At 40.7% G+C, this 24,475-nt stretch overlaps 3 protein-coding genes across 3 annotated transcripts; 2 read left to right on the top strand and 1 right to left on the bottom strand.

The window, feature by feature from the left end:
• The first annotated feature begins 4,499 nt into the window (after positions 1 to 4,499).
• On the top strand, positions 4,500 to 5,497 carry LOC105916986 (odorant receptor 131-2-like). Its single transcript, XM_012851651.2, has one exon. It carries the CDS (start codon positions 4,577 to 4,579, stop codon positions 5,495 to 5,497), a length of 921 nt encoding a protein of 306 aa, XP_012707105.2. The 5' UTR covers positions 4,500 to 4,576.
• Positions 5,498 to 10,314: 4,817 nt separating this feature from the next.
• On the bottom strand, positions 10,315 to 12,202 carry diabloa (diablo, IAP-binding mitochondrial protein a). The gene is made up of 6 exons (XM_012851676.3): positions 11,867 to 12,202; positions 11,675 to 11,774; positions 11,451 to 11,576; positions 11,244 to 11,354; positions 11,020 to 11,116; positions 10,315 to 10,935 (listed from the first exon to the last, which is right to left on the bottom strand). The coding sequence occupies exons 1-6, from the start codon at positions 11,980 to 11,982 to the stop codon at positions 10,730 to 10,732; spliced, it is 756 nt and encodes a 251-aa protein (XP_012707130.2). The 5' UTR covers positions 11,983 to 12,202; the 3' UTR covers positions 10,315 to 10,729.
• Positions 12,203 to 20,732: 8,530 nt separating this feature from the next.
• or129-1 (odorant receptor, family H, subfamily 129, member 1) lies at positions 20,733 to 23,044 on the top strand. The gene is made up of 2 exons (XM_036150283.1): positions 20,733 to 20,866; positions 20,977 to 23,044. Exon 2 carries the CDS (start codon positions 21,002 to 21,004, stop codon positions 21,938 to 21,940), a length of 939 nt encoding a protein of 312 aa, XP_036006176.1. The 5' UTR covers positions 20,733 to 20,866; positions 20,977 to 21,001; the 3' UTR covers positions 21,941 to 23,044.
• Positions 23,045 to 24,475: the final 1,431 nt, after the last annotated feature.

Below are 24,475 nucleotides of genomic sequence, written 5' to 3'. Positions count from 1 at the left end.
ATCAGTACAGCGCCCGCTTCACAGCAGACGCTGCCTGTCGATCTCCCGCTCCATCTTCCCCTCCTTCGTGAACAAGACCCCAAGATATTTGAACTCCTCCACAAGGGGAAGCACATCCTCCCCAACCAGGAGGAAGTACTTTACCCTTTTCCGGTTCAAGACCATGGTCTTAAATTTGGAGGCACTGATTCTGATCCCGGCCACTTCACACTCGGCTGCGAACCGCTTTAGAGAGAGCTGTAGATCACGCCCTGATGAAGCCAATAGGACCACGTCATCTGCGAATAGCAGAGACGCAATCCTAAGGCCACCAAAATGGATCCCCTCAACACCTTGGTTGCACCAAGAAATTCTGTCCATAAAAGTTATGAACAGAATCAGTGACAAAGGGCAACCATGGCGGGGTCCAACTCTCATCGGAAACGAGTCCGACTACCTGCCGGCAATGCAGACCAGACTCTGACACCAGTCATACAGAGACCTGACAGCCCTTATTAAAGGGCCCGGTACTCCATACTCCCGGAGTACCCCCCAAAGGATCCCTCGAGGGACACGGTCTAATGCCCTCTCCAGATCCACAAAGCACATGTAAACTGGTTGGGCAAACTCCCATGCCCCCTCCAGGATCCTGCTGAGGGTATAGAGCTGGTCCAGTGTTCCATGGCCAGGACAAAAACCACACTGCACTTCCTGAATCCGAGATTGACTATCCGACGGACCCTCTTTTCCAGAACCTTACCAGGGAGGCTTAAGAGTGTAATTCCTCTGCAATTGGAACACACTCTCCGGTCCCCCTTTTTAAATAGGAGGACCACCACCGCAATCTGCCAATCCAGGGCAACTGCCCCCGATGTCCACGCAATGCTGCAGAGCCGCGTTAACCAACACAGCCCCACAACATCCAGAGCCTTAAGGTACTCAGGGCGAATCTCATCCAACCCCGTGGCCTTGCCACCAAGGAGCTTTTTAACAACCTCGGCAACCTCAGCACCAGAGATGGGGGAACCCGACCCAGAGTCCTCAGGCTCTGCTTCCACAATGAAAGACGTGTTGGTGGGATTAAGGAGGTCTCAGCAGCGCACCACCCCCACTATAAACAGTGTTGGTACTGCACTGCTTCCCCCTCCTGAGACACTGGATAGTGGACCAGAATCACTTCGAAGCCGTACGGAAGTCTTTCTCCATGGCCTCTCCAAACTCTTCCCAGGTCCGAGTTTTTGCCCCAGCGACCAGCCGAGACGCCTGCCACTTTGACTGCCAGTACACATTGGCTGTTTCCGGAGTCCCACAGGCCAATAAAGCCTGATAGGACTCTTTCTTCAGCTTGACGCTTCCTTCACCGCCGGTGTCCACCAGCGTGTTCGAGGGTTGCTGCCGCGACTTGCACCGACAACCTTGCGGCCACAGCTCCGACTGGCCGCCTCAACAATAGAGGCGCGGAACATGGTCCACTCAGACTCAATGTCCCCCGCCTCCCTTGGGATGTGTTCAAGGCTCTCCCGGAGGTGGGAGTTAAAGCTCCGTCTCACTGGGGACTCTGCCAGACGTTCCCAGCAGACCCTCTCAATACGTTTAGGCCTGCCAGGTCTGACCGGCTTCCTCCCCCACCATCGGAGCCAGCTCACCACCAGGTAGTGGTCGGTGGAGAGCTCCGCCCTCTCTTCACCTGAGTGTCCAATACATGCGGCCACAGATCAGATGAAACAACAACAAAGTCGATCATTGAACTGCGGCCTAGGGTGTCCTGGTGCCAAGAGCACATGTGGACACCCTTATGCTTGAACAGGGTGTTTGTGATGGACAACCAATGACGAGCACAAAAGTCCAACCACAGAACACCATTCGTGTTCAGATCGGGTGGGCCATTCCTCCCAACCACGCCTCTCCAGGTCCGACTGTCATTGCCCACGTGAGCGTTGAAGTCCCCCAGCAAATGAGGGAGTCCCCAGGAGGGGCACTCTCCAGTACCCCCACCAAGGACTCCAAAAAGGGTGGGTAATCTGAGCTGCAGTTTGGCGCATAAGCACAAACAACAGTCAGAGTCCTCCTCCCACACAAATGCGGAGGGAGGCCACCCTCTCGTTCACCAGGGTGAACCCGAACGTGCAGGCACCGAGATGAGGGGCAACAAGTATGCTCACTCCAGCTCAGCGCCTCTCACTAGGAGCAACTCCAGAGTGGAAGAATGTCCAACCCCTCTCAAGGAGACTGGTTCCAGAGCCAGAGCCATGCGTAGAGATGAGTCCTTCTATCTGTAGTCGGAACCTCTCAACCTCACGCATGAGCTCAGGCTCCTTCCCCACCAGAGAGGTGACATTCCACGTCCCAAGAGCCAGCTTCTGCAGCTGAGGATTGGAACGCCAAGGTCCCCGCCCTCTACTGCCACCCATTGCACAATGCACCCAACCCCTTTGGCCCCTCTGATAGGTGGTGAGCCCATTGGAAGGGGGACCCATGTCACCTCTTTGGGCCGAGCCCGGTCGGGCTCCATAGGTAGAAACCCGGCCACCAGGCGCTCGCCAACGTACTCCACCTCCAGGCCTGGCTCCAGAGTGGGGCCCCGGTGACCCACGTCCGGGTGAGGGAACACGACATCCATCTATTGTATTCATCATAAGGGGGTTTTGGGCTGCTCTTTGTCTGGTCCCTCACCTAGGATCTTTCTGCCTTGGGTGACCCTACTAGGGGCTTAAAGCCCCTGACAGCATAGCTCCTAGGGTCATTGGGACACTCAAACCCCTCCACCGTGGTAAGGTGGCAGCCCAGGGAGGGGTTTCAGGGTCAATGTTTGTCAATGTTTCAGGGTATTGTTAAAAGGCTGCATTAAAGGTGCATTGCGCAAATTCCAAGATTTTGCTGACATCTGCTCCCTCTGGCGAGAAGTTGAAATGACACTAGTGTTGTGCACACGTATGGAAGAAGAGGGAAAAAATAGTATCTGCTGTTACGATTCAAAGGTCTTTTTATAGGTGTAATGTCTTCTCAGGTAAGAAAGCTAAATAGGTTGTTTTATTATATAATATTATGTATGATATACTATTCTATGAACAGACATATTTCGTACTGGGTCAATAGTAAATTATTTTATACAGCTAACCTTTTAGTTGGTCCACACCATAGACAGGGGTGGACCGGCCATCGAGAGCACAGGGAATTATCCCGTTGGCCTTTATGGTGGCAGGCCTGCCGGACCGGCCCAGCTAGGTCCGCTCAGTGATCGCAAAGGTTCGGGTCGCTCTTGATAACAATAACAATCCATGTTGTTCATGCGGCTTACTCGGGTAACTGCCTGGCTGAAACTCCCATGGTTGTAAGATGGAAAAGACAGATTCACTCCCTCATGCCCTCCTTTTACTCTGTGAGGAGGCAGACGCTGTCTGTCACTCCTCTATTTTCTGTATTATTGGCAACTTCACATGAAAGCACCATTCCTTCTCCAATTACTTGAGGGAGCCATGATTGCCTTTCCATTTCTTTAGTCAGCCTCGCATATAGCTGCTGCTGCCTCATCTTGGCTGCCAACCCCACATTGTGCAAAAAGATTGTTGACACTTTGCAAAAATGAATCAAATGCAGTGCAGAGAGATACAAATCAAGTTGGAGAGAGAAAGGCAGTTTAAAAAAAGAAAGGAGAAGCAGAGAGGGAGAGGCTGAAGAAGAAAAAAGCACTGGCTCCGGAAGCAGCAAATGGCCTTAAATTTATTTTTTTTCCATAAAGGAGCAGGTAAGATATAAACACTAGAAGTGAACTATGAAAACACCAGGTTTAACGCCCCAAGAGACCAAAAGTTACACTGTACTGCTTTAAAGTTACAGTAGACCTTACTGGGTTTGCTGCTACAATTGCATGATTAACTGTCCCGGATCAACCACCTCTTACAGTGAAATAAAGGCTCTTCTCAAGTAGTAAAAAGAGAGACTTTAAACCAAGATAGAATGAGTTTCTTGATTTAAAGAAAGGGACTGAAAAGGAAGATCAGGGATGGGAAAATAATATGCATGTATAAAATGGGGGACAAGCTACACCAGAACAACATCAGAGGGGTTTCGGAGGAGCAAAAAAAATTATAAAAAAATCTAGACACAAACATGCCTGTGCAAGTTCTCAGTTTGTTTTAAAACTGTTTTTAATTTTTTCCATTTAAACAATAATAAACTTGTATTAGAATCTAGTGATCTTTAGAAATGCTATGATTTAGTCTAAGTGGAATAAATCAATACATTATCAAAGGTTTTTAGAAGCATTTTCTCTTAAAGCAAATTTGAAATGAACATGCTGATCAAATGTTTTTTTGTTCTCTCTTGAGAACCAATGAGTTGCACAAACAGCAAGTGGTGATTATGACACCAGAGAGTTAACTTTCATTTGATAATGCTCTTATATTTAAAGCGCTCATGCTTTCTGAACAGGCTATTTAACATAATTTCTCTCAGAGAAGAATCAATGGTTTTTAAAGTGTCTTTATTATTACATCTGACTGCTTTGAGTGGATGTCATTTTTGTTGTAATATTTAAACAATGCAGTCAGTGAGTTGCATTATTTTTTGATAATTTTTTTTCTCCTTGAAACTGAATATGTCAAATAACAGCTCTGTGGCTGTCCTTTTTCAACAACAGGTAAACTTCCGGCTGATGTTTGTGCAGATGTTGGTGATGATTTTTCTGTGCATCAACATGCTGCTCATTGTGACTTTCTTCAAAAAGGAGTGTTTCCACACAAGCGCTCGGTATATTCTATTTGCTGTTATGTTGCTGTCAGACAGTTTTGTGTTAATCATATCTGATGTTTTGCTTATTTTAAACTGGGTTGAATTCAGCATACATGTCTGGCTGTGTACCATTATTTCTGTTGTCACACTCCTCTATGTTATGGCCACACCTGTGACTCTGACAGCTATGACCCTGGAGCGTTATGTGGCCATTTGCCTGCCCCTGCGGCATGCAGAGCTGTGCTCCACCCGCAGGTCCGTACGCTGCATCCTCATTATTCACGGCATCAGCTCTGTTCCCGGCATGATGATTCTCATTGTGTTCTTGGCGACAGCGCCTTTCAGCCTCTACAAACAAAAGGCTTTGTGTTCAGTGGAGATGTTCCTTTTGCAGACATGGCAACGTCATTTTAGGTCCGCTGTAAGTCAGTTTTACTTTTTGATTATGTGCATCGTCATCATTTTCTCCTATGCTCAAATAATGAAGGTGGCCAAAGCTGCTTCTACAGAGAATAAGCGGTCAACACAGAGAGGGCTGAGAACAGTCACCCTTCATGCTTTCCAGCTGCTGCTCTGTCTCATCCAGCTGTGGAACCCCTTCTTCGAGGCTGCTGCACTTCATATTGATTTTACTTTATTTATGGACATCCGGTACTCTAACTACATACTGTTTAATGTTGCACCAAGATGTTTGAGTCCTCTTATTTATGGTCTCAGGGATGACAAATTTTTTCTTGCCCTAAAAAACGATATTTGCTTGAGCTCTTGTAAAAGACGGAAAGTCTGAGTTGTGCAAAAAAAAACTTTATTGTGTTATTGTCATTACAATTTTTATTTTTGTTATAATTATGTTTTTTGCTGTTTTGTTTTTTTATTATTTCTGCATTAATGTTAATAGCAATGTTCAAAGCTTGATCAACATCACTAAAATATTCCAAACTGTTAATGAAGATGGAGATTATCTAACAATATTCCATGGGAAAATTGAGTCTGACAACAATCTTATACTGTTCACAGGGCTGTTAGTCAAAATATAAAATTGCCATTTATTCACTGCAGCTTTTATTATATGCATACCTGTAATTGTTAATGTTTTCTGCATAATAAGAACAAAATATTTACTGTCACTCTATATTTTGTCTGCGTATTTTCAAAACACCTGAGATTCAGACCATACTTTTTGAAAAATATGTATGCTGTGTGAGCATAATCCTTCTAATCAGCTCCATGACTGACTGAAGACCCACTCATGGTATGCTCCTTTTCTTAATTAACTTCTTTTTGGATTGGACTCTTATCAAGCCAAGAACATTAAACAAATGAATGAAATAATTGATCAGGATCTTTGAATTAAAGTTGAGTTTTGAAGCCTTTTTCTGGGAGTCCTGTATGTGTTGAAATAAGTTAATTGTCTGTCTACCAGTCAATAGGGTTTTACATTTTGAAATCTGATTACAGTACAGCTACCTATAATTCCCCCAGCGCAGTTTGTAAATCTGTGTAAAGAAATCAGTGCAAATTTAACATACCCTGACATGACGTGGGCCAATGTGAGAGTCTCATAGCGTAACTTTGAGTAAAAATAGCTGTTTTCCAATAACATGGGATAAACATAAAGATTTAAAATAAAAAAAAACTCATGGAATATTTTTTTCTAAATAAAAGAGAAAATGTCATCTATCTTTTCACTGCTAAAAGAAGAAAACATAATTGTCACCATAGTTGTTGTCTTTGTTAGAAAAATATAAATGTAATAATTTTATTTTCATTAAGTTGCAAGTATTAATCTATTTCAGAGTTGTCTTGTAAGTGTGAATTCTCATGTACCTCTTGCGGCCAGTGGAAAACCACTGGGTGGGCTTCTTTGCTAGATAAAGAATATCTGACCCACTCAGATTGGGTGCGGTAAAACCGGACACCGCAATGGTGTGTAACCTTGTACCCTCCCTGTGTAAGAGGTAATAAAGGCTGAAGGAGGGAACATGCCGGTGAAGACAAGCACAGACCCTCACAGTGTTTAATTCACTCCATTTGGCTGTATTCCATTCTTTGCAAAAAAGTCTAACTGGTTTCTGTGTTGGTTCTTTTAGGTAATAAAGGGTGCTTAACCCTAACATTTTCCTTGGTGCTGTAACCAAGATCCCAACATACCCACTCGCTGACGGAGGGAGGATGACGCGCTGAAAACTACCGATAGTCAGAGTCCAGGGGACCTGTTCCAAAGTCCGGGGAGGTGAATTCCTCGACAGGCCAGCGTTCTAAGTCAACTCCTTCTGTCAACGAGGGATTGACGGTATCTGGACTGTGTGACAGAACGGACCAACCAAGTGTTAACCAAGTGTATTTAAGGAAGTAACCAACGTTATTTAAATACAACACAAAAGTTAAAGGGATGGATTGAGAAAAAAGTAAAAAGGGTGATCCCAGAGAGGATGAGAAGTACATGTATCAGATTGACCCAAGTCATTTAAAATACTTGCAGAAATGGGAGGAAAGGTATAAAGTAGATGGTACGTCGAATGTAGATCTGTGAAAAAATTTTGTATGTCGGTTAGAAACAAGGCCCCAGACTGCTTTTTGCAGAACAAGCTACAGACTTTGAGCCTCACCCAGTGAAGACAGGGTGGTTTTACAGCGCTAACACACATCTGTACTGAAAATCCTACGTTCTACTTGATTCCAAGCCTCAAGTTCATGATCTGCCCTGACCAACAGGACAACCAGACTCCACTTTTCTATCTGAATCTGATGAAACTGATCTCATTAAAATACCCACAGCGTTATGGGCAATGAGTCCCACAGATATAGGACTATTAACAACGGTCACCCCTGTAAAAATAAACCCCAAGATCACAATACAGGCCGCGCATAAAACAGTAGCCGTTAAAACCTAAAGCACAGGAGGGCATAAAACCTGTTGTACAAAATTTGCAATAAGCAGGAATAATTAGGCCATGTACAGATCCACCCTGTAAATGCTCCTATTTTTCCAGTCCAGAAAGCTGATGGAAAAAATTTGCGCGCTGTTAATGAAGCAGTTCAAACTTGCGCTCCTAATGTTCCGGACCCCCATACGTGGCTAAATGCGTTAGACCATGACAACAAGCTTTTCACTGCTATTGATTTAAGTAATGCATTTTTCTCCGTTCCCGTTCAAATCAGACTCACAGTTTTGGTTTGCATTTACATGTAGACCTGAACCTCCAAAGCATCTAAAGACAATTACAAAGTTGGCTTTCTATCACTTGAATATTTACAGGATTAACAGACTAATTTCTCAGCAGGATCTCAAATATCTAATCCATGTGTTTATTTCTAGTCAAATTGATTATTTAATGGTGTCTTCAGAGGTCTGCTATAAAAGTCGATCAGACAACTGCAGCTGATCCAGAACGTTGCTGCCTGCATCCTCACTAAGACTAAGAAAGTAGAGCACATCACCTCAGTTCTAAAGTCCTTACACTGGCTCCCTGTATCTCAGAAAATAGACTTTAAAATACTTCTGTTAGTCTATAAATCACTGAATGGCTCAGCACCTAAATACATCACAGACTTGTTATTAGTGTATCAACCATCCAGCCCACTAAGGTTGTCTGGTTTAAGTCTACTCTGCAGAACCAGAACCAAACATAGAGAACCGGCATTTAGTTCTTGTGCTCCACTTATCTGGAACAAACTCCCAGAAGACTGTAAAAGTGCTGAAACCCTGACTTCCTTTAAATCCAGTTTAAAAAACTATTTGTTTAGAGTTGCCTTTGAATGTTGGTGTTGAAGTTTGTAGTTCAACTTGTCTTATATCTTGACCCGCTTCTACTATTCCACTACAATGTGCTTTCCTCTGTATGTTTTCTTTTCTTTGTTCTGTTCTGTTCATGTTCAGCACTATTGTCCTGTTACTGAAATGAGCTTTACAAATAAACTTTCCTTGCCTTGCGAAACCTCATTAACTTAAAGATTAATAGCCACGTTAATTTTTTTTTTTTTATTTATACATCAGTAGCTCATTCTGGGTGCATACAAAGTTTTATGAAAGATTATGACATCCTCCTGGCGTATTAGTTGTTATTTTGGTGTTTTATGCTTTGTTTTTGCTTACTTTTGTTAGTAAATAAAACCCTTTATGTATATTTATCAAAACATCAGCGTTAAATATATAATATATAAATATTTCCAAATAGGTAAATATGCCTGTGTTCTTGATAAAACTGTAAGACAGCTGACTGGCTGAAAGACATTGCACAATTTATTGCACAATTTATCTGGCATTTTGTTAAAGGAATGTAAATTATGATTGTTTATTATGGTGGTTTTTGTTTTTATAAAGCTTGGTTTACCTTAAGTATGACCCACATTTGTTTCTTGTAGATCAAAGCCCTGATGCAGGGGCTTTGATCTACAAGGGGCCCCTAATAAAAAATCTAAATCATCCCAAAAGCTCATAGATATATAAAAAATGTCCTTTTTGGCTGACTATATGGTGACCCTGCCCTGATGATAAAGTTCCCTCTGTTTTATTATAATTACATTAAGAATGCTGTGACATAATGTTTCAGGGTATTGTTAAGATGCTACATTAAAGGTGCATTGCGCAAATTCCAAGATTTTGCTGACATCTGCACACTCTGGCGACAAGTTGAAATGACACCAGTGTTGTGCGCATGCATGGAAGAAGAGAAAAAAAATAGCATTTGATAACAAAAATAACAAAAACAATCCATGTTGGTCATGCAGCTCACTCGGGTATCTGCCTGACTGAAACTCCCACGGTTGCAAGATGGTAAAGACAGACTCCCCCCCTCATGCCCTCCCTTTACTGTCTGAGAAGGCAGACATTGTCTGTCACAACACTGCTGTTGCCAGTGACTTTTCAGACCTCTGCTCCACCAGTTCATTCACTTTCAAAAAAAGCAACTAATTTGTTTTTCTGTGTTATTGGCGACTTTATGTGAAAGCACCATTCCTTCTCCAGGTAGTTGAGGGAGCCGTGATTGCCTTCCCACTTCTTTGGTCAGACAGCTGCTGCCTCGTCCTGGCTGCAAAACCCACTGTAAAGCTTCGCACCCGCCAGCAGACGGAGCAAAATGATCAGAATCTCCACATCGTTTTGCACTTTGCAAAGATGTATCAAATACAGTGCAGAGTCATGTAAGATGGAGAGATAAAGACAGTTTAAAAAAAATAAAGGAGGAGCAAAGAGGGAGAGGCTGAAGAATAAAGAAATGTCCCCGGATGCAGCAAAGGGCCTTAAATTTATGTTTTTTTTCTTCATAAAGGAGCAGGTAAGATATAAACACTAGAGGTGAACTGTGAAAACGACAGCAGCCTATCCTGCACAATAGTTTAATAAGGAGGTTAGTCTCACTGTGAGGAACCAAGGGGGTCAAAACTGACTCAATTAAACGCCCTTTTCATCGCACTAGACACTTTTATTTTTTACACTTGTGTGGAGTGTGTGATGGGGTCTGAGTTGTGGTTGTGGCTGGTCTGGTAAATAGAAGGTAACTCATTTTAAATGTTGGGCAATTGTAAGGGCATATATGGGAAAGAATTTCAGTTCAAAACTTGTGCAATACACCTTTAACAGATTTTCCTAAAAATGGCCCGCAAGTTTTTTTTCACTTATTTTATTTCTTTTTCAGACATAACAAAAATGCTAAATATAATAATAAGAAAACATGCTTGTTACAGTGAAACATCAGCTTTTGTTGTTTTTCTCATACAACTCATAGAGAAGAGCTCATCTTTCTCAATATTCACTGACAATTTTAATTGTGGAACATTCACTGATCAAATAAATAGAGTTAAAAGGTGATACAGTGGCTAATACTCCCCCAAAGTGCTGTTCAGTTATTTCCCTTTTGAAAATTAGATATTTTTCCTGTTAATATAAATATGTTTAATATTTCAAATGCGACAGACTTCAAATGGAAGTCAAAGTGGAGAAAAAACAAACACTGTCAGTAGATCAGTTTCCAAAGGAAATCAATTGCACTTTGACATGCTTCCTGCTGTGCTTGACTCAGTCCTCCCGTAGATAAGCCTCGTGCACCTCATGATCCTCACTGCCCTCTAGAAAAGCAGCGTATTCGGCCATTCTCTGGATCTCTTCCACTTTAGTCTCGGCCAGCTTCTTATCGGCCTCTGCTGACAGTTTCCGTGCCTCCTCCACCTGCGACTCGGCCACCTGAATGTTTGTTTGGACCAGGATGGATGCCTGATGGGCTCCTGCAAATGGAGAGATCAAAACACACATTATTTTCTGAACTATATATGTATATAAACAAAGCCAACTTCTAAGATATTGCTTACCTGAGGAGTACGCTGCCTCCGCTGACATTTTGGAGAGGTTGATAGCATTGATCCAGGTAGACTCGTAATGCTTGCATTCATTCAGTCTCTCAGCAGCCTGTCAGGGCACGTACAAGACATAATCAGTATAATAAATTCTTGTTTTTGTATGAAAGAAAAAAAATAAACCAGATAACCCTGAAACTGTATTTAGAACTGTTTCAAACATCTTTTCTAATGCTTACCTCTGCACGCCAGCCACTGATCGCCCGCCGGAGGGATTCCTCCTCTGATGGGCTCATCTTGCCTAGTGACGCTAGATATTTCTTTTGGAAAGTGATGCGTGAGTGCACCGCCTTGTGAAAAACAGAAGAGGAGAATGTTTATTAGTTCCCCAATGAATTAAGCTCAACAATTTTAAAATATTGTGCAAATACAAAATGAAAATCTACCTTTGCGTAGTCATTCAACGCATCTGTGAGAGCCAATGTGGCCTGAGAGAGGAAGGTACTCGAGCTGTCTGACAGTACGGATGCAGCTCTCCTGATCAGAGAGTTATGTGAAAGATCCTCCACCTGCTGCAAACAAGAAAGACAAATCAGTCTTAACTCTTTTGTTCATATTTGGTATATGTTGAACAGTTTGTTGCAGTTTTTAAATTGAGTCTCCGGCTTACCCAAAGTCCGTGGCCGACACTTAATGAGGCCAGGCATAAGTGTGTGGGGTTTGTCAGATCTCCAGGTTTCTGGGCACCAGACTTCCTATTCTCAGATGTGCTGCAGGAGAAAATGTACAACATATATTTAAAGTCATAAAAAATAAAAAAGGCGCTTGAATTACTACTATTTACTGCTTTCAGTAAACTTACCTGAGGTAGCGGATGCAGGCTGCACCTCTCTTTTGCAACAAGGAAACATCTTGATTTCGAACCAGTCCTCCAGCCGCATGTCTTGCACACGCTGAACACTGACGAACGGCTTGCATTTTTGCAGATTTTAGGTTTAGCTGCTCTACCTGACTCTTTTCTAGCTTTGTTGAGTTATATCTGCAGATTTCTGTATTCAAAAAATGTAGAAACAATCCTGCTCACTTACTGATGCCTTTTCTTTGTAGAATGAAGAAAAGTATCCTGTTCTCGACCAGAAGTTTTGGATTTTGTGTGTTGTACCAGAAAGCTTAGAGCCTGTTGAGTGAGTGCTGACAGTTGTGTCCCGAGGGTATTTATAGGGTCTCAGCCCCTGTTCATTACGTAAAAGTTATTGATCTGTTGACGTTGCTTGCAAATGTGCGTATTTGGCTTTATCTAAAGTCCCACTGATACGTGCAGGATAGAGAGGCTGACGGTGAGAGTACTTTTCTCTGTGTGTGCCTGTAGATGCACACAGATTTAATGCTAATTGTCTCGAGGCTGAGGTGTGCTGGAAAGCCTTTGATCAAAAGTTGAAGCTGATTTGATCGTCCTCAGAAAGACGCTCCCCCTTCAGCTCGATCTTCAGTAGAAATATGTGTTGATCATATGAAGTAATTAATTGCAACAGATACCCTGCATTTAATTAACCTTTAGGCTCGTAGGCTCAACCTGCCTTTTTGGTTGTAATCAGATTTTACTGAATCTTCTCCGAATTCATGAAATCTGCAACACATAAACACCAAAAGATAGCCGACTTGCTTATCTTTTTTTATCTTGAGTAATGATGTGGTGACAGAACATGCTGCACTATCATTTTTTATTGCTTGTTTTGGAGCATATATGGCCTCAGTCTGCTCTGCTCCTGGCAAGAACGTCCTGTCATTCGCATAAAATAGGACTGAAGGTTGCTTGTGTTTTTCCACTGTCATTTTTTTCCTGTGCAGAAATTAAGCAGAATGACAACATCTCCAGCAGCCTTGCTACTGGAAGTTGATAGATATTGTTTTGTCATTTTCATGGTTCTGATGATATAATGACTGCATCGTCTGTAGTTCCATGTAATATACCTTCTCCCTGTTAATGAAGTGAAATTACAGTTGCTACAAAAGTTAAACTAGCATGACTGAAACTAAGAAACAACTTTGACTTCATTTCTAAGTGTTTTTAAATACAATTGCAGGTGAATCCTTTCTCTTCCTCTCGTCAACTGGACGATGACCTGTTAAGCTCACTTATTCATAATAATGTTCCTTCACATTCAAGAAAGCAAAAGAAAAGGTTGCTCCTTTCCTAATTACCCTGTTTATAACTGAGATTTGTATGTGCAATTTCCCTCCTATTAGTATTTTTTAATAACAGGGGGGGGGGGGGGGGTCTACAAGATGTGTAGAACACCCCCCCCCCCCCAAAAAAAAAAAAAATGCATGGATTTTTACTCATTTGTCAACGCAAAACTGCACCAGCACCTTTATGTTGGATGGTTTTCACTTGTGAACAGTGATCTTCAAAGTCTTACCACAGATTCTCAGATGGATTGAGGTCTAGACCTTGACTGGACTATTCAACACAAGTAAATGTTTCCCCTAAACTTCTCAAGTGTTGTTCTAGCATGCTCTGGGCCACTGTTTTGCTGGTGGGTGAACCTTTGTCTCAGTCTCAAATCACAGGCAGACTGTCCCAGGTTTTGCTCCAGACTATCTCTACCTAGCACCATCCATTTTTCCTTTGACTCAGATCAGTTTCACAGTCCTTACTGCTGAAAAAACATCCTCACAGCATAATGCTGCCACCACCATGTTTCATGGTAAGGATAGTGTTTTTAGGGTGATTGTATGTGTTGGGTAAGTGCCAGACATAGCTTGTCCTTGTTGGCCAAAAAGTTAGATTTTAGTGTCTGATCATAGCACCTTCCTTCATACATTTGGGGAGTCACCCAGTTGCCTTTTGGCAAACTCAAAACTTGCCTTCTTATTTTTAGCACTAAGCAATGGCTTTTTCCAGGCCATTCTTTCATAAAGCCCAGCTATATTGAAGTGTACAGCTTAATGTGGTCCTATGGACCTCTGCAGCTCCTTCAGGGTTGTCTTTGGTCTCTGTGCTGCTTCTCTGATTAATGCTCAGTGATTAAAGCTATAGTTGGTAATCCTGCACAGAAACACTTTTTGTAATACTGGGTAAAATGGTCCATTCATCCTGAAAGCGGTAAATACATTGTGTATTCACAAAAAGGAGGTTAAAAAATTGTTTTCTGTGGGAGCTGCAGGCCTGTAAAAACTCCAACCAATCCATGCCCTTTGGTCCAAAGAGCTTGGATTTGACAGAGTTTTGTTCTTGCTTTCATTCCCCTTTGCCTCTCAAGTTCCGGGGGTATCGCCATATCTATTGGTTGTCCCACATGCCGGTCATTCTGACGTCCAGTGCTCGTTCCTTCATAGTTTCCGCTTGCTAGCTGCACATTTCTAGTTTTTATGTATCTGGTTAGGTTAGCAGTTAGCTTAGTGGTTAGCCATTCATTGTAGCTCTGCTGCTCTCACTGTAGACTTTGAACATGGCTTAGAGTCGCATGAAGCAAACAGCGTTCATGTTCATGAGAAGAAGAGAAAGGCCTCAGTAAAAAGTAGTAAGACCATAGTGGATTTGGAAGATTTATAAGACGCGATCCCCCTGAAGAGCGGAAGAGAGATGTAAGCCGGTCTTTCACATGCGCAGTTATACAAAAAGGGTCTTGGGGAAACTTCCGGAAAAATCATCAACCCTACCTTTAATGCTCCTCCTTGCTCGGTCTGTGGGTACTTTTGCAAGACACTGTATACAAAAAAAAAACAGCTTGCTCAGCGGTGACATGTTGCAATGTAACAGCAAAAAAAGCTTTTGCTTTGTGCCAGACATTGCTCAGCCATAGCCGGGTGTAAATTTAATTTGAGCAAGAAAGTGGCAATCTTTGTTGAATGTTTAAGCTCTATTAATATGCTTGTTAACCCAGTGGTTTCTCAAGGCCTTGCTGAACATGATCAAATTCACTTTTTTCTAAATCTAACTGACAATAACTTGATTTGTTTGTCTTGATTTTCTGTGTCATTTAATGTTTAACCAAAAAATCTGTTGCTTTGAAAAGCTTTCTGGCTCACAGCCAAAAATAGGTTAGGTTGGTTGTTTCCCTCAGAGTTCAAAGGGACAAAGTTAGTTTTGGACAGATTTCAGTCCAATCCCCGTCCTTCCTTTTTACTGACGTAGAATGTACGTAAAGAGCTGACGAAACCCAGCAAGCTGCTCTCTACACACTCTGCTTGTTTGCCAAAAGGATTAAAACATTAGGTTGCTCAATTAAGACCAAGAGATCCATGTTAATAATCAGCTTAAATCTTAAGGACTCTAGATTCACTCTTAAACTGTAGTGTAAATATCAAACTATTGTACTACTCCCAATCCAGTTTGGACCTTCTTGGCTGATTTAATCATCAGACTTCAATTCTGGGACTATGAGCTGTGATTGCTGATCTCAGTATTGTTGCGTAAGAGGGTGACACTGGAAAATGGTCAAAAGAGATAATGCAGGGCATCAAATGTACCATCTGTTTTTGTCACATCAGTGTTTTTCAAAATGTTTTGTACATTTTCTACTAGAGTCCAGAGACACCCAGGTATGAGCTCAGACCTTAATGTTTTCATTGCAAGTTTTACAAAACTAAATTGTATGCGTTAAATTGGATTAATTAAGTTTGTTCAGACTATAGTCCTGAGATGCTGCTTCTTTAGAGCTCTCTGAAAACTTTAAGCAAACATTAAAATCTTGACATTATGTAAGCTCCAATTGTATACAGTAAGTAAGGTTTATTTGCGCCTTGCACAGACACAAAGCCACAAAGCACTGTACAGGAAAATAACATTTTAGATATACTGTACATAAAAAAGTATATAAACTAAGCACAATAATGTACAAAAAAGCACAATAAAATCAGGACATAAAAGCCAGGTAAAACAAAACGATTTTCAATTCCTTTTTAAAAATCTCTCTAGAGTCAGCAAAGTAAAGTTGAGTTGGTAAACTGTTCCATAGTTTAGGAATCACAGACTGAGAGGACCTGGGCTTGGATTTTGGGCTTGGGATCGAAGGCTGCAGGGACTAGAGTGTTTATTTAACAGTTGACACAAATAGTCAGGAGCCCTGAAGGCAAGAACAAGTATTTTGAAACAAATTCTAAAATTCAGCTAGTATAAAGAATATAAGACTGGGGTGATGTTAGATAATTTACTGGTTTTTGTAAGAAGTCTGGCTGCTGCATTTGGTATAGCTTGGAGGCGAGGAAATATATCTGTCCAGACCTGTAAAAATAGCATTACATGACACAAATGCATGAATAATGTTCTCTAGATTGGCTCGAGACCATAGCACACATTTTAGAGATGTTTCTTAAATGGAAAAAAAAAAACAGGAACGAGGGATGGATCAGATCTGTCAAAGCTTAATGAAGAGTCAAATATAGATTTTTCACTGTGGACTGTGTTGTAGTTGATTTGGTTGCTGGGGAAAAAGAAACAGAACCATAAATTTACTGGAGAGCCAGTCACTTACACAAGTAAATGACTGCCTTTCGAGCTGGTGTGGTTTAAGAGACACATACAGGTGATTGTCATCTGTGTAGATGTGATGTGAATAATCAAAAAACAAAACATAAAAAATCCAAACTATGATGGCAAAAATGGGTATGTTTGCATATATTTTAGCTTGCCTATTGAATCTAAAATAGAATCAAAGGCTACCTAGTTTAGTACAGTTTTTAGGGTTTAGGGGTGTCCTTCTGAAAAATCTTGACCAATCTTTTAAGAGAATATTTTTGAGATTAGACATTGTTGTTGTACAAGTAAGCCTGGCTTCAGCTCTTTTTGGTTGAGATCGGGGCTCTGGACAAGCATGTCAAGTTCTTCCGCTTCAAACTCTCTTATCCACATCTTTATGGATAAGAGGAACTGATGTTGAGATTACAGACTTCTATAAGTACCTGGGTGTTCACATGATTAATAAACAGGGCTGGGGATACAACTTACATACTGTAATTTTACTTTTTTGTGTCAATTTGTTGCATTCACAAAACCTTACATCAATAAAAAAAAACTCAAAATACAATCTCCTTAGATCGACTGGTGCTGTTAGTTGTTATGTAAAACCTATAAAACATACGTACAAGGAAATAAAAAAACTAATTTGCAGTGAATTACAGTATAGTTTGTTTTGATGTAAATAAAAACCACAATATATTTAAAAAAATAAACTTTATTACAGAGTGAATTCAAAAGTAGAAAGAACTATAATGAGTAACTTATATATAAAAAAATGCTAAATAATATGTTCTTAACAATGCCTTGAACAGCTGAATTTTTGGTATTAAGAGATTGAAAGAATATTCATTTATAAACTTGTTTTTTTAATAACACAACTGCCATGGCCTTAAAAGCATACCACATTAGACCTACAACACTGACATTTCTTTCACCATAATCAGTCCACAAACCAACAGCAAGACTAAATTGCTCCATTCACATCCTAAATATTCCAGTTTTAAAAATGCTTTGAACAGGCGGCCATAACCAGCTTCAACAAGGACCTAAACCAGACTGAGTTCTGTACACAGACCTGTGAAAATAAAGCAGAGTGATCCAGTTCATGCCGCTCATCAACTGGATGGGCCAGATACTGATATTACCAGCAAAAAAAAAAAAAAAAGAAAACAGGAATCAAGTGAGCATAATAAAACAGAACCAATTAATAACAATACACCCAAAAAATGTAATTTGTAAAACAATACCAAAACTATAAAACATTCATCATTATTGTCAGTATCAAAAGACTGTTGTTTCAGATAAATTTATTAATTCATTGGATATCATTAATCATAAACTCTTTAAAGAAATGTGCTAACTTTTTGCTTAATATAGTGTGTAAAAGTTGTACTAAAAAGGACCCAAGCAACATTTAGAATTAGCAATCAAAATTCATGCAATAAAATTTAATAGAGAAAATATAATTATAGGTTATCCAGCCAGACAGACTTTGTGCTGCTCGTCTCTGTCCCACACAGCAATCAAAAAGAATCATTTTACCTGCCAGATGACACACGCTCCATGTCTACATCTGTTTCAATCTCTGGGTTCTCACAATGTAAATCTGAAAACAATAGAAAGTAATCTCTTAACAGAACAGAGTCAAGAGATTAGGCCACAAAACGTCTCAGTGAGGAGCTAAATCAATCAGAGGCTATGGGGGCCGTCCATTAGTCCACTAAATTTTACTTTTTGTTAACAGTGAGCCAAGCACATAAATTCCTACAGATGAATGAGGAAAAAAGGCCGATGAGAATAAAGTAAAATGTTCATTATTCTTTCTTAACATATTTGATAATGTTTAACATGTTTACAACTGCCCTGTTGGAGGGGTGTGGCAAATATGTGAGTAAAAAGGTATTTTTATACTCAAAATAACATTCCTGTGATACTGTGGGTTTTTCCATAACTGCTACAAAAGTATAGAAAATGGCAGCCTAATTTCTTGCCCTTTATTTTTCTGTTCCCACCAGCAATTTTATAATGAATTCGGTGAACTGTAACCTTTCTCCATCTGCATCTATATTGGTACATTCTGTAAGAGCTGTAGCCCAAATCTAGCAGCAGCAACACACAGTTATATTTAATATATACAAATATTATTGAAAGATGTATTTAGTTCAGTAACTCAGTTAAGTAACTAAGCATCTAAGTAAAACACATGATAAAGTTTGATTACAGACAGATGGATGTTTTTAAGCCTTTTTCTGTTAATTATGAGGATTTTCCACTCATAGCGAAATAAAACACAACATTTCAGATTAACAGACCAGTAAAAAAACATATTGTCAATACAGGAATGTGATATTAATGAAAAGTATGTTTAATACCTGCAGGTATACTATGCAACCGGGGTTGATTTTCCAGCGAGGCTCCCCCCAGAGGGCGAAAGTAAAAGTGCACTGTCATAAAGATGCTCAGCTGTTCTGGTTCCTCCGTCAAGCCAGGCGTGGTTGTTTTGAGCTTAGCAGACAGGCGAACGCAACGAAAAGTGGAAAAAACGGCAGTACAAACAATGACTAACACAGTGAAAGTATGAACATCAAGCTTCCCGCAGCGCTATCTTGGCGAGGCAGTCGCTTCGCCGCGGCCGCCGCGGTAGCGTCTAGGCAACATTCAAAAAAAAAAAAAAAAATAATAATAATAATAATAAAACTCGATATGCTTGCATGTTTATTTGACGTTAACACGCGGTTCTTTGTTGTTGCTTTCGCGCGTGCATATAGTGAATGGCAGGGCAAAAACACATGGAGTTCTCAGAGTAAAGCAAGACCGACTCTCGCGATCTTGCACCAGACTTCTGAGCCTGTGTGTGCGGGCCGAGGGCTCTTGCAATTGCAAGTACGGTATTTCCCCCACAGACCACCAGGGCGGCCGAGAAAACCTTTGTTCGACCTGAAATGACTCATTATTCATCCATATTATGGAACACATTAATTAACTGAAAAATGTTGCATAGTATGCCTTTAAGGAAGAATTGGTGGTGACCTAATGACAGCGGTCATAGGCCAGCCAAAGTTTACTAATGGCCACCAGCATTTTTTGTCTTTGGTTAATTGCTTTAAGCCTTCTTCCACACCAAGAAGTACAAACAAAATTTTTCACTGTGGCATTTTACAGGAGGATTATAATCCCTAACACAAAGGAAAAATAATCTCCAGGAAGGGTTAAAGGAACACAACAAAAATACTAGGAGTAAATTTGACCTCACAGGTAAGAACTCGATCCAATCGCACACCTGTGGGATTGACTGGACAAACTAGTCCAATTAATGTAGGATCCAGCTCCCAATTTACAGGATTTAAATAATCTGCTGCCAACTTCCTGCAGGACACCTTCAGAGGGCTTGTGAGCCCATGCTGCAACAGATCAGAACTATTTTGGGAGCTAAAGAGGAACCAAAAAACTACTGAGCATAATGTTCAGTGTAACTGCAGCCAGACTGGTTCATGCCCCAAAGTCCTATTGCTCAATTGTTCTCAGTGCGTTTTAAAGGACAGTGCTGAAACCAGCGACCCCACTCTGAAAGTGTTCACTCAGCAGAACACCATTTCATCACGATCAATGTGACAACTCCCCTTGTAGCTGGGAAATGGTCAGCTGTTCAAACACTTTCTTAAAGGGATAACTGATTGGCCAGTCAGTGAGACCTAATTTTCACTGATGCTCTCTAGCTAAAGACAGCAAGTATTTTAGAAAAGAAAACCGATGGTATGCTCTATGTAAGAAACCCTGAATATATCCATATTTAATATCTAAATTTTGGGGTTATCTGTAATGCTTGGTTTTCCTCTTAAATATTATTTTGTGTTTGATTCAGTTTTGAATTTTTAATGTTTAGGAGAGTCTAGACATTTGGAGGAGGTAAATGTCCAATATTTTTACAGTTGCCTTGATCAATAGTTTTAGGATTAAAACTATTTTAGAAGGGATGTGTCATTTTCCATTTACTTTATCACATTTCACATAAATTCCAACAAAACACATTGAGGTTTGTGGTTGAAATGTGACAAGATGTGAAAAAAAGTTCAAATGCTGAGTAGACTTTTGCAGGACAATGCATTTTGAGTAAATGTTCTTTGAGATTGTAATGTTTGGAGTGTTAATAATCGGAAAGTTCCACTTTTGTAAGTTGTTTAATGAACCTCTGCCGTCTGAAATCTGTCGCTAATGAGAACCATAACACTTGACGATGGCGATGGCGGTGTGTCTCTGGAGGAATCAGGACCAGCTATACATACTGGAACGTGACCTGAACACATTAGTTAGGGAGGAGGTTCCTCCTGAAACGTTTCCCATCAAAGGCACAATGAGAGGTAGAGAAATCTGAGCTCCTCTGGCTGATGAAGGCATTGTTAGGTAAGCAAAATACAGTGAAGGTGAAAATGTCGAGCATTTATAAATTGTGTTTTGTTTTCTTATAACGTTTTTGTTCAAACTGAAATTTACAATGTGTTTTCCCTAAACAGGCATGCTCTGTTCACAGCTGCAAAAATGCAGAATCTGACAGAGCTTTCTGTCAATGCGACTTTCCCAAAAAGCTTCTCTATGATTGTCAAGGTGTGTGTGGTGATCCCGTTGTTCTGCCTCTTCCTGGGCTGCATCGCTGTCATGCTCCAGATCTTTGCCTCTCACAGGCAGTTTTTGGACACTTCCCGTTACATCCTGTTTGCTCACATGCTGGTCAACGACACCCTGCAGATCCTGTCCTCTGTGCTGCTCTTCCTCTGTGTGATGGGCCAGGTGAAGTTTCCTCTTCTGTTCTGTGTCCCTCTGCTGTTTGTGTCCACCGGCACCTTTCAGAACACCACCTTGATCCTGGCTGCCATGTCTCTGGAGCGTTACGTTGCCATTTTGTACCCCTTGCACCGGCCGGCCTCCTGGCGCCCAGACCGAATCTGGATCATCGTTCTGAGCCTGTGGTCCATCAGCTTCATATTCCCCATCATCGAGTTTTCCATCGGGAAACACAATCCGGCTGTAGATGTCCTTTCTAGCAACATGCTTTGCAAAGCTACTGTTATTAACTCATCCCCGACCCAGGGACTGTACCGACTTGCCGTGAATGTGCTTTTCTTTGCAGTGGTGGGGGTTATCATCCTCTTCACCTATGTGAGGATTTTGCTGGAAGCCCGGAAGCTGCGGCAGGACAGAGCGTCAGTGAGCAAAGCAATGCACACAGTGCTGCTGCATGGCTTCCAGCTGCTGCTGTGCATGCTTGCGTTCACTCACCCCATTTCAGAAACTCTCATTGTGCTTCACACAGCCTGGCTGGCTGAGGACGTGGCCTTTTTTAATTACTTCTGCTTCATACTGATGCCTCGCTTTCTCAGCCCGCTCATTTACGGCTTCAGGGATCAGAATCTGAGGAAGCACATCAGGAAAAGGTTCCTCTGCTGCACAAAGATAGACGAGGCACTTTTCAAACACTGAGTCGGCTTTTCATCAAATAGAAAATGTCAGCGTTAAAACGTTTTAGTCATGTTCAAACATATGTGCAAGCCTCAAAGCGGGCTTGCTGTCAACCACATCTATTTTGAAACAACAATTGACTGAAAATAAGAACGTTAAGAAAGTTTTAATAGTGGAGGATTTTATGTTACGCACAAGATGGCTTTCTCAGAGGAATTGATACTGAAAAGACCCAGGGGCCGCATTCTGTGTTGTAATCTTACATTTCGGTGGACAAGAAGTCAAAAATAAATATTTCTAACAGTAAAATTATGATAGTTTTGTAATTGTACAGCCACTGTGGGAAGGAACTTGTGGCAGAATTCAGGCCAAAGAACATTTCTGAACAGATTTTAATCATTTCTGGCTAATGTTGCTGATTTGTGCCATTTAATAAGACTTGAAGTAAACTTGTTCTTGAAAAGTCTACCCTAAACTCAGAATATATGCTAGGACTTGGCTACTCTGAAGTTGACTGATGATATTAAAGGAGAAGAGGGGAAAAAAGGGGTTTGGTGTTTGTGCAAAACTATAGAACTGCAAAAAAAAGAATGTGCCGTTTGAAGATATTACAATCTCTCCGCCATTGCAGATTGTCACCATGTTCTAATAATTTACAATCTTTTGTCATATTGTCCATGCTGAATTGAGAATAATTAAATTGCATTTTATAGACCGATCATCAACCTTATGGAGAAATAAGTTCAAATATGTAATGTCTTTAAAGCATTGTTAAATTAGTTTTTTATTTCATTTTACGAAATATAAAAAAATCTTATTTTCAGTTTGCCATCAAATGCAGCATGAGTGCTGTACTTGTTACTAGCCTGCAGGAAATCCACTTAATCACACAATCCACAGGCTTTCATTGTGTGCAAAACCTATAAATTAACTGTGGGATGTAAATATTAAAATCATTCTGTTGTGTTACTGTTTCCTTTTATGTGCTTAAAAGGTTTATTATAAAAAAAACATATAATTGCTTAATAATTGTGCTTGAAGGAAGCCAAATATCTCCTTTTTGACTTACAGAAAAGTTGACAGTCACTATAAAACAGAGTAATTGGTAAAATGCTGATTTTAAAAGTCCAAACTAAAATCAAGCTTATTTGTTGAAATAAATGTGTTTAGAGGTCAAAAGTGGCTTGATGCTGCTACATTCTGGTTTATAGTAGATTATGGTGATGTTAATAATATGGTTGCTTCTCCTGAAAGCTTGCATGGCTTAGGTGAGGGGTGACCCCATCTATTCCATAAGAGTCAGTGTCTGGCCTATTTTTGATGATCCCCTGCTGCATCACACCATAATTAAATTGTTTATTACTAAGTCTGCAGAACTCAGTGACAATTTCAGGAGACCATTCAGCAAATTATTTTAACTGGATTGAAGCAACGACGTATCTGAAACCTGAAGGACACAGACTATTGAGAGCTGTCGTTCCACGTCCCTGCTGAAGATATTTATCATACATCTCTGAGATTCCTAAGGAAATTCAAACGATTCACACACTTTTGTCCTATGCTTTTGTTGCATTACCTGACTAATCCACTTGCAGACTAAGACACTGATGTTTTTTTTTTGTTTTTTTTTTCCACATTTGCTTTCTAAATTTTACTCTGGGCCAAGCACACTTGGGAATCATGTTGTCAAACCGACTGAAACTAAATAACTTTATCTAAGACCTTAAAAATTAAATACTAAGGACTAAATAAATAACATCTGCATACTCAATTCCCTCTGTGAAGTCAGAAATCAGCCATTTTGTTCTGCTCTGTTTCGTGCACACATACGCACAGCTCTTGCAAACAAGATCAACAACTTTTGCGGGTCCGCGTCTGTTAAACATAAACCACACGGAGGCGGTGTATCTGCGCAGGTATTGCTCAACGGTGACAGCACATCCTCTCACCTTTCATCGGTCAACAACTGAGGGGCTGAAGGTGCAGAACTGTGTGTCAACTGTGTAAATCAGTTAAAGAAAAGTAAATAACAAAAAGATTTCAGGGGACAATCAACTTATTTTAAAAGCTAACGTTTGTTGGAACATTTCTAAAACGTTTAACAGTTTGTTGCAGAAAACATCAGTTTTAAAGAAACAAGAGTTGGATGCTGTTTTTATATTGTATTTTCAAGGTCAAAACTATACATAATGCTCAATATTAAAGAAATATTTGGATTGACAACCCATAGCATATTGCACGTCAACAACACACCTTCTGTCGCCTTGTAGAAGCATCTAGTGTATTTCTGGCTGGATATTTTCCCTGTATATTCTTAGAAATTGGTAGATTTATTTTTAAACTAGTTGTTTTTCTTCCACAGCTTTTAGGTTGGTTTTGGAACACCCAAGTACAACGTTCAATCACCTAGCTGTTACTTAGGTGAAGTTGAAGAATTTGGATGTGGCTCTTGACAGTTGTTCTGTACACTTTGTGCAGCTCCTCCGTACCGCTGGCAGCGAAACAGGCCCTCAACCCGATGACACGACCAAACAGTTTGTACGTTGTTCCCAAGTT

This window comes from Fundulus heteroclitus, chromosome 18, assembly GCF_011125445.2.
Source record: "Fundulus heteroclitus isolate FHET01 chromosome 18, MU-UCD_Fhet_4.1, whole genome shotgun sequence".
Taxonomy (NCBI): Eukaryota; Metazoa; Chordata; class Actinopteri; order Cyprinodontiformes; family Fundulidae; genus Fundulus; species Fundulus heteroclitus.
This window is presented reverse-complemented; position numbering and strand designations above follow the sequence as displayed.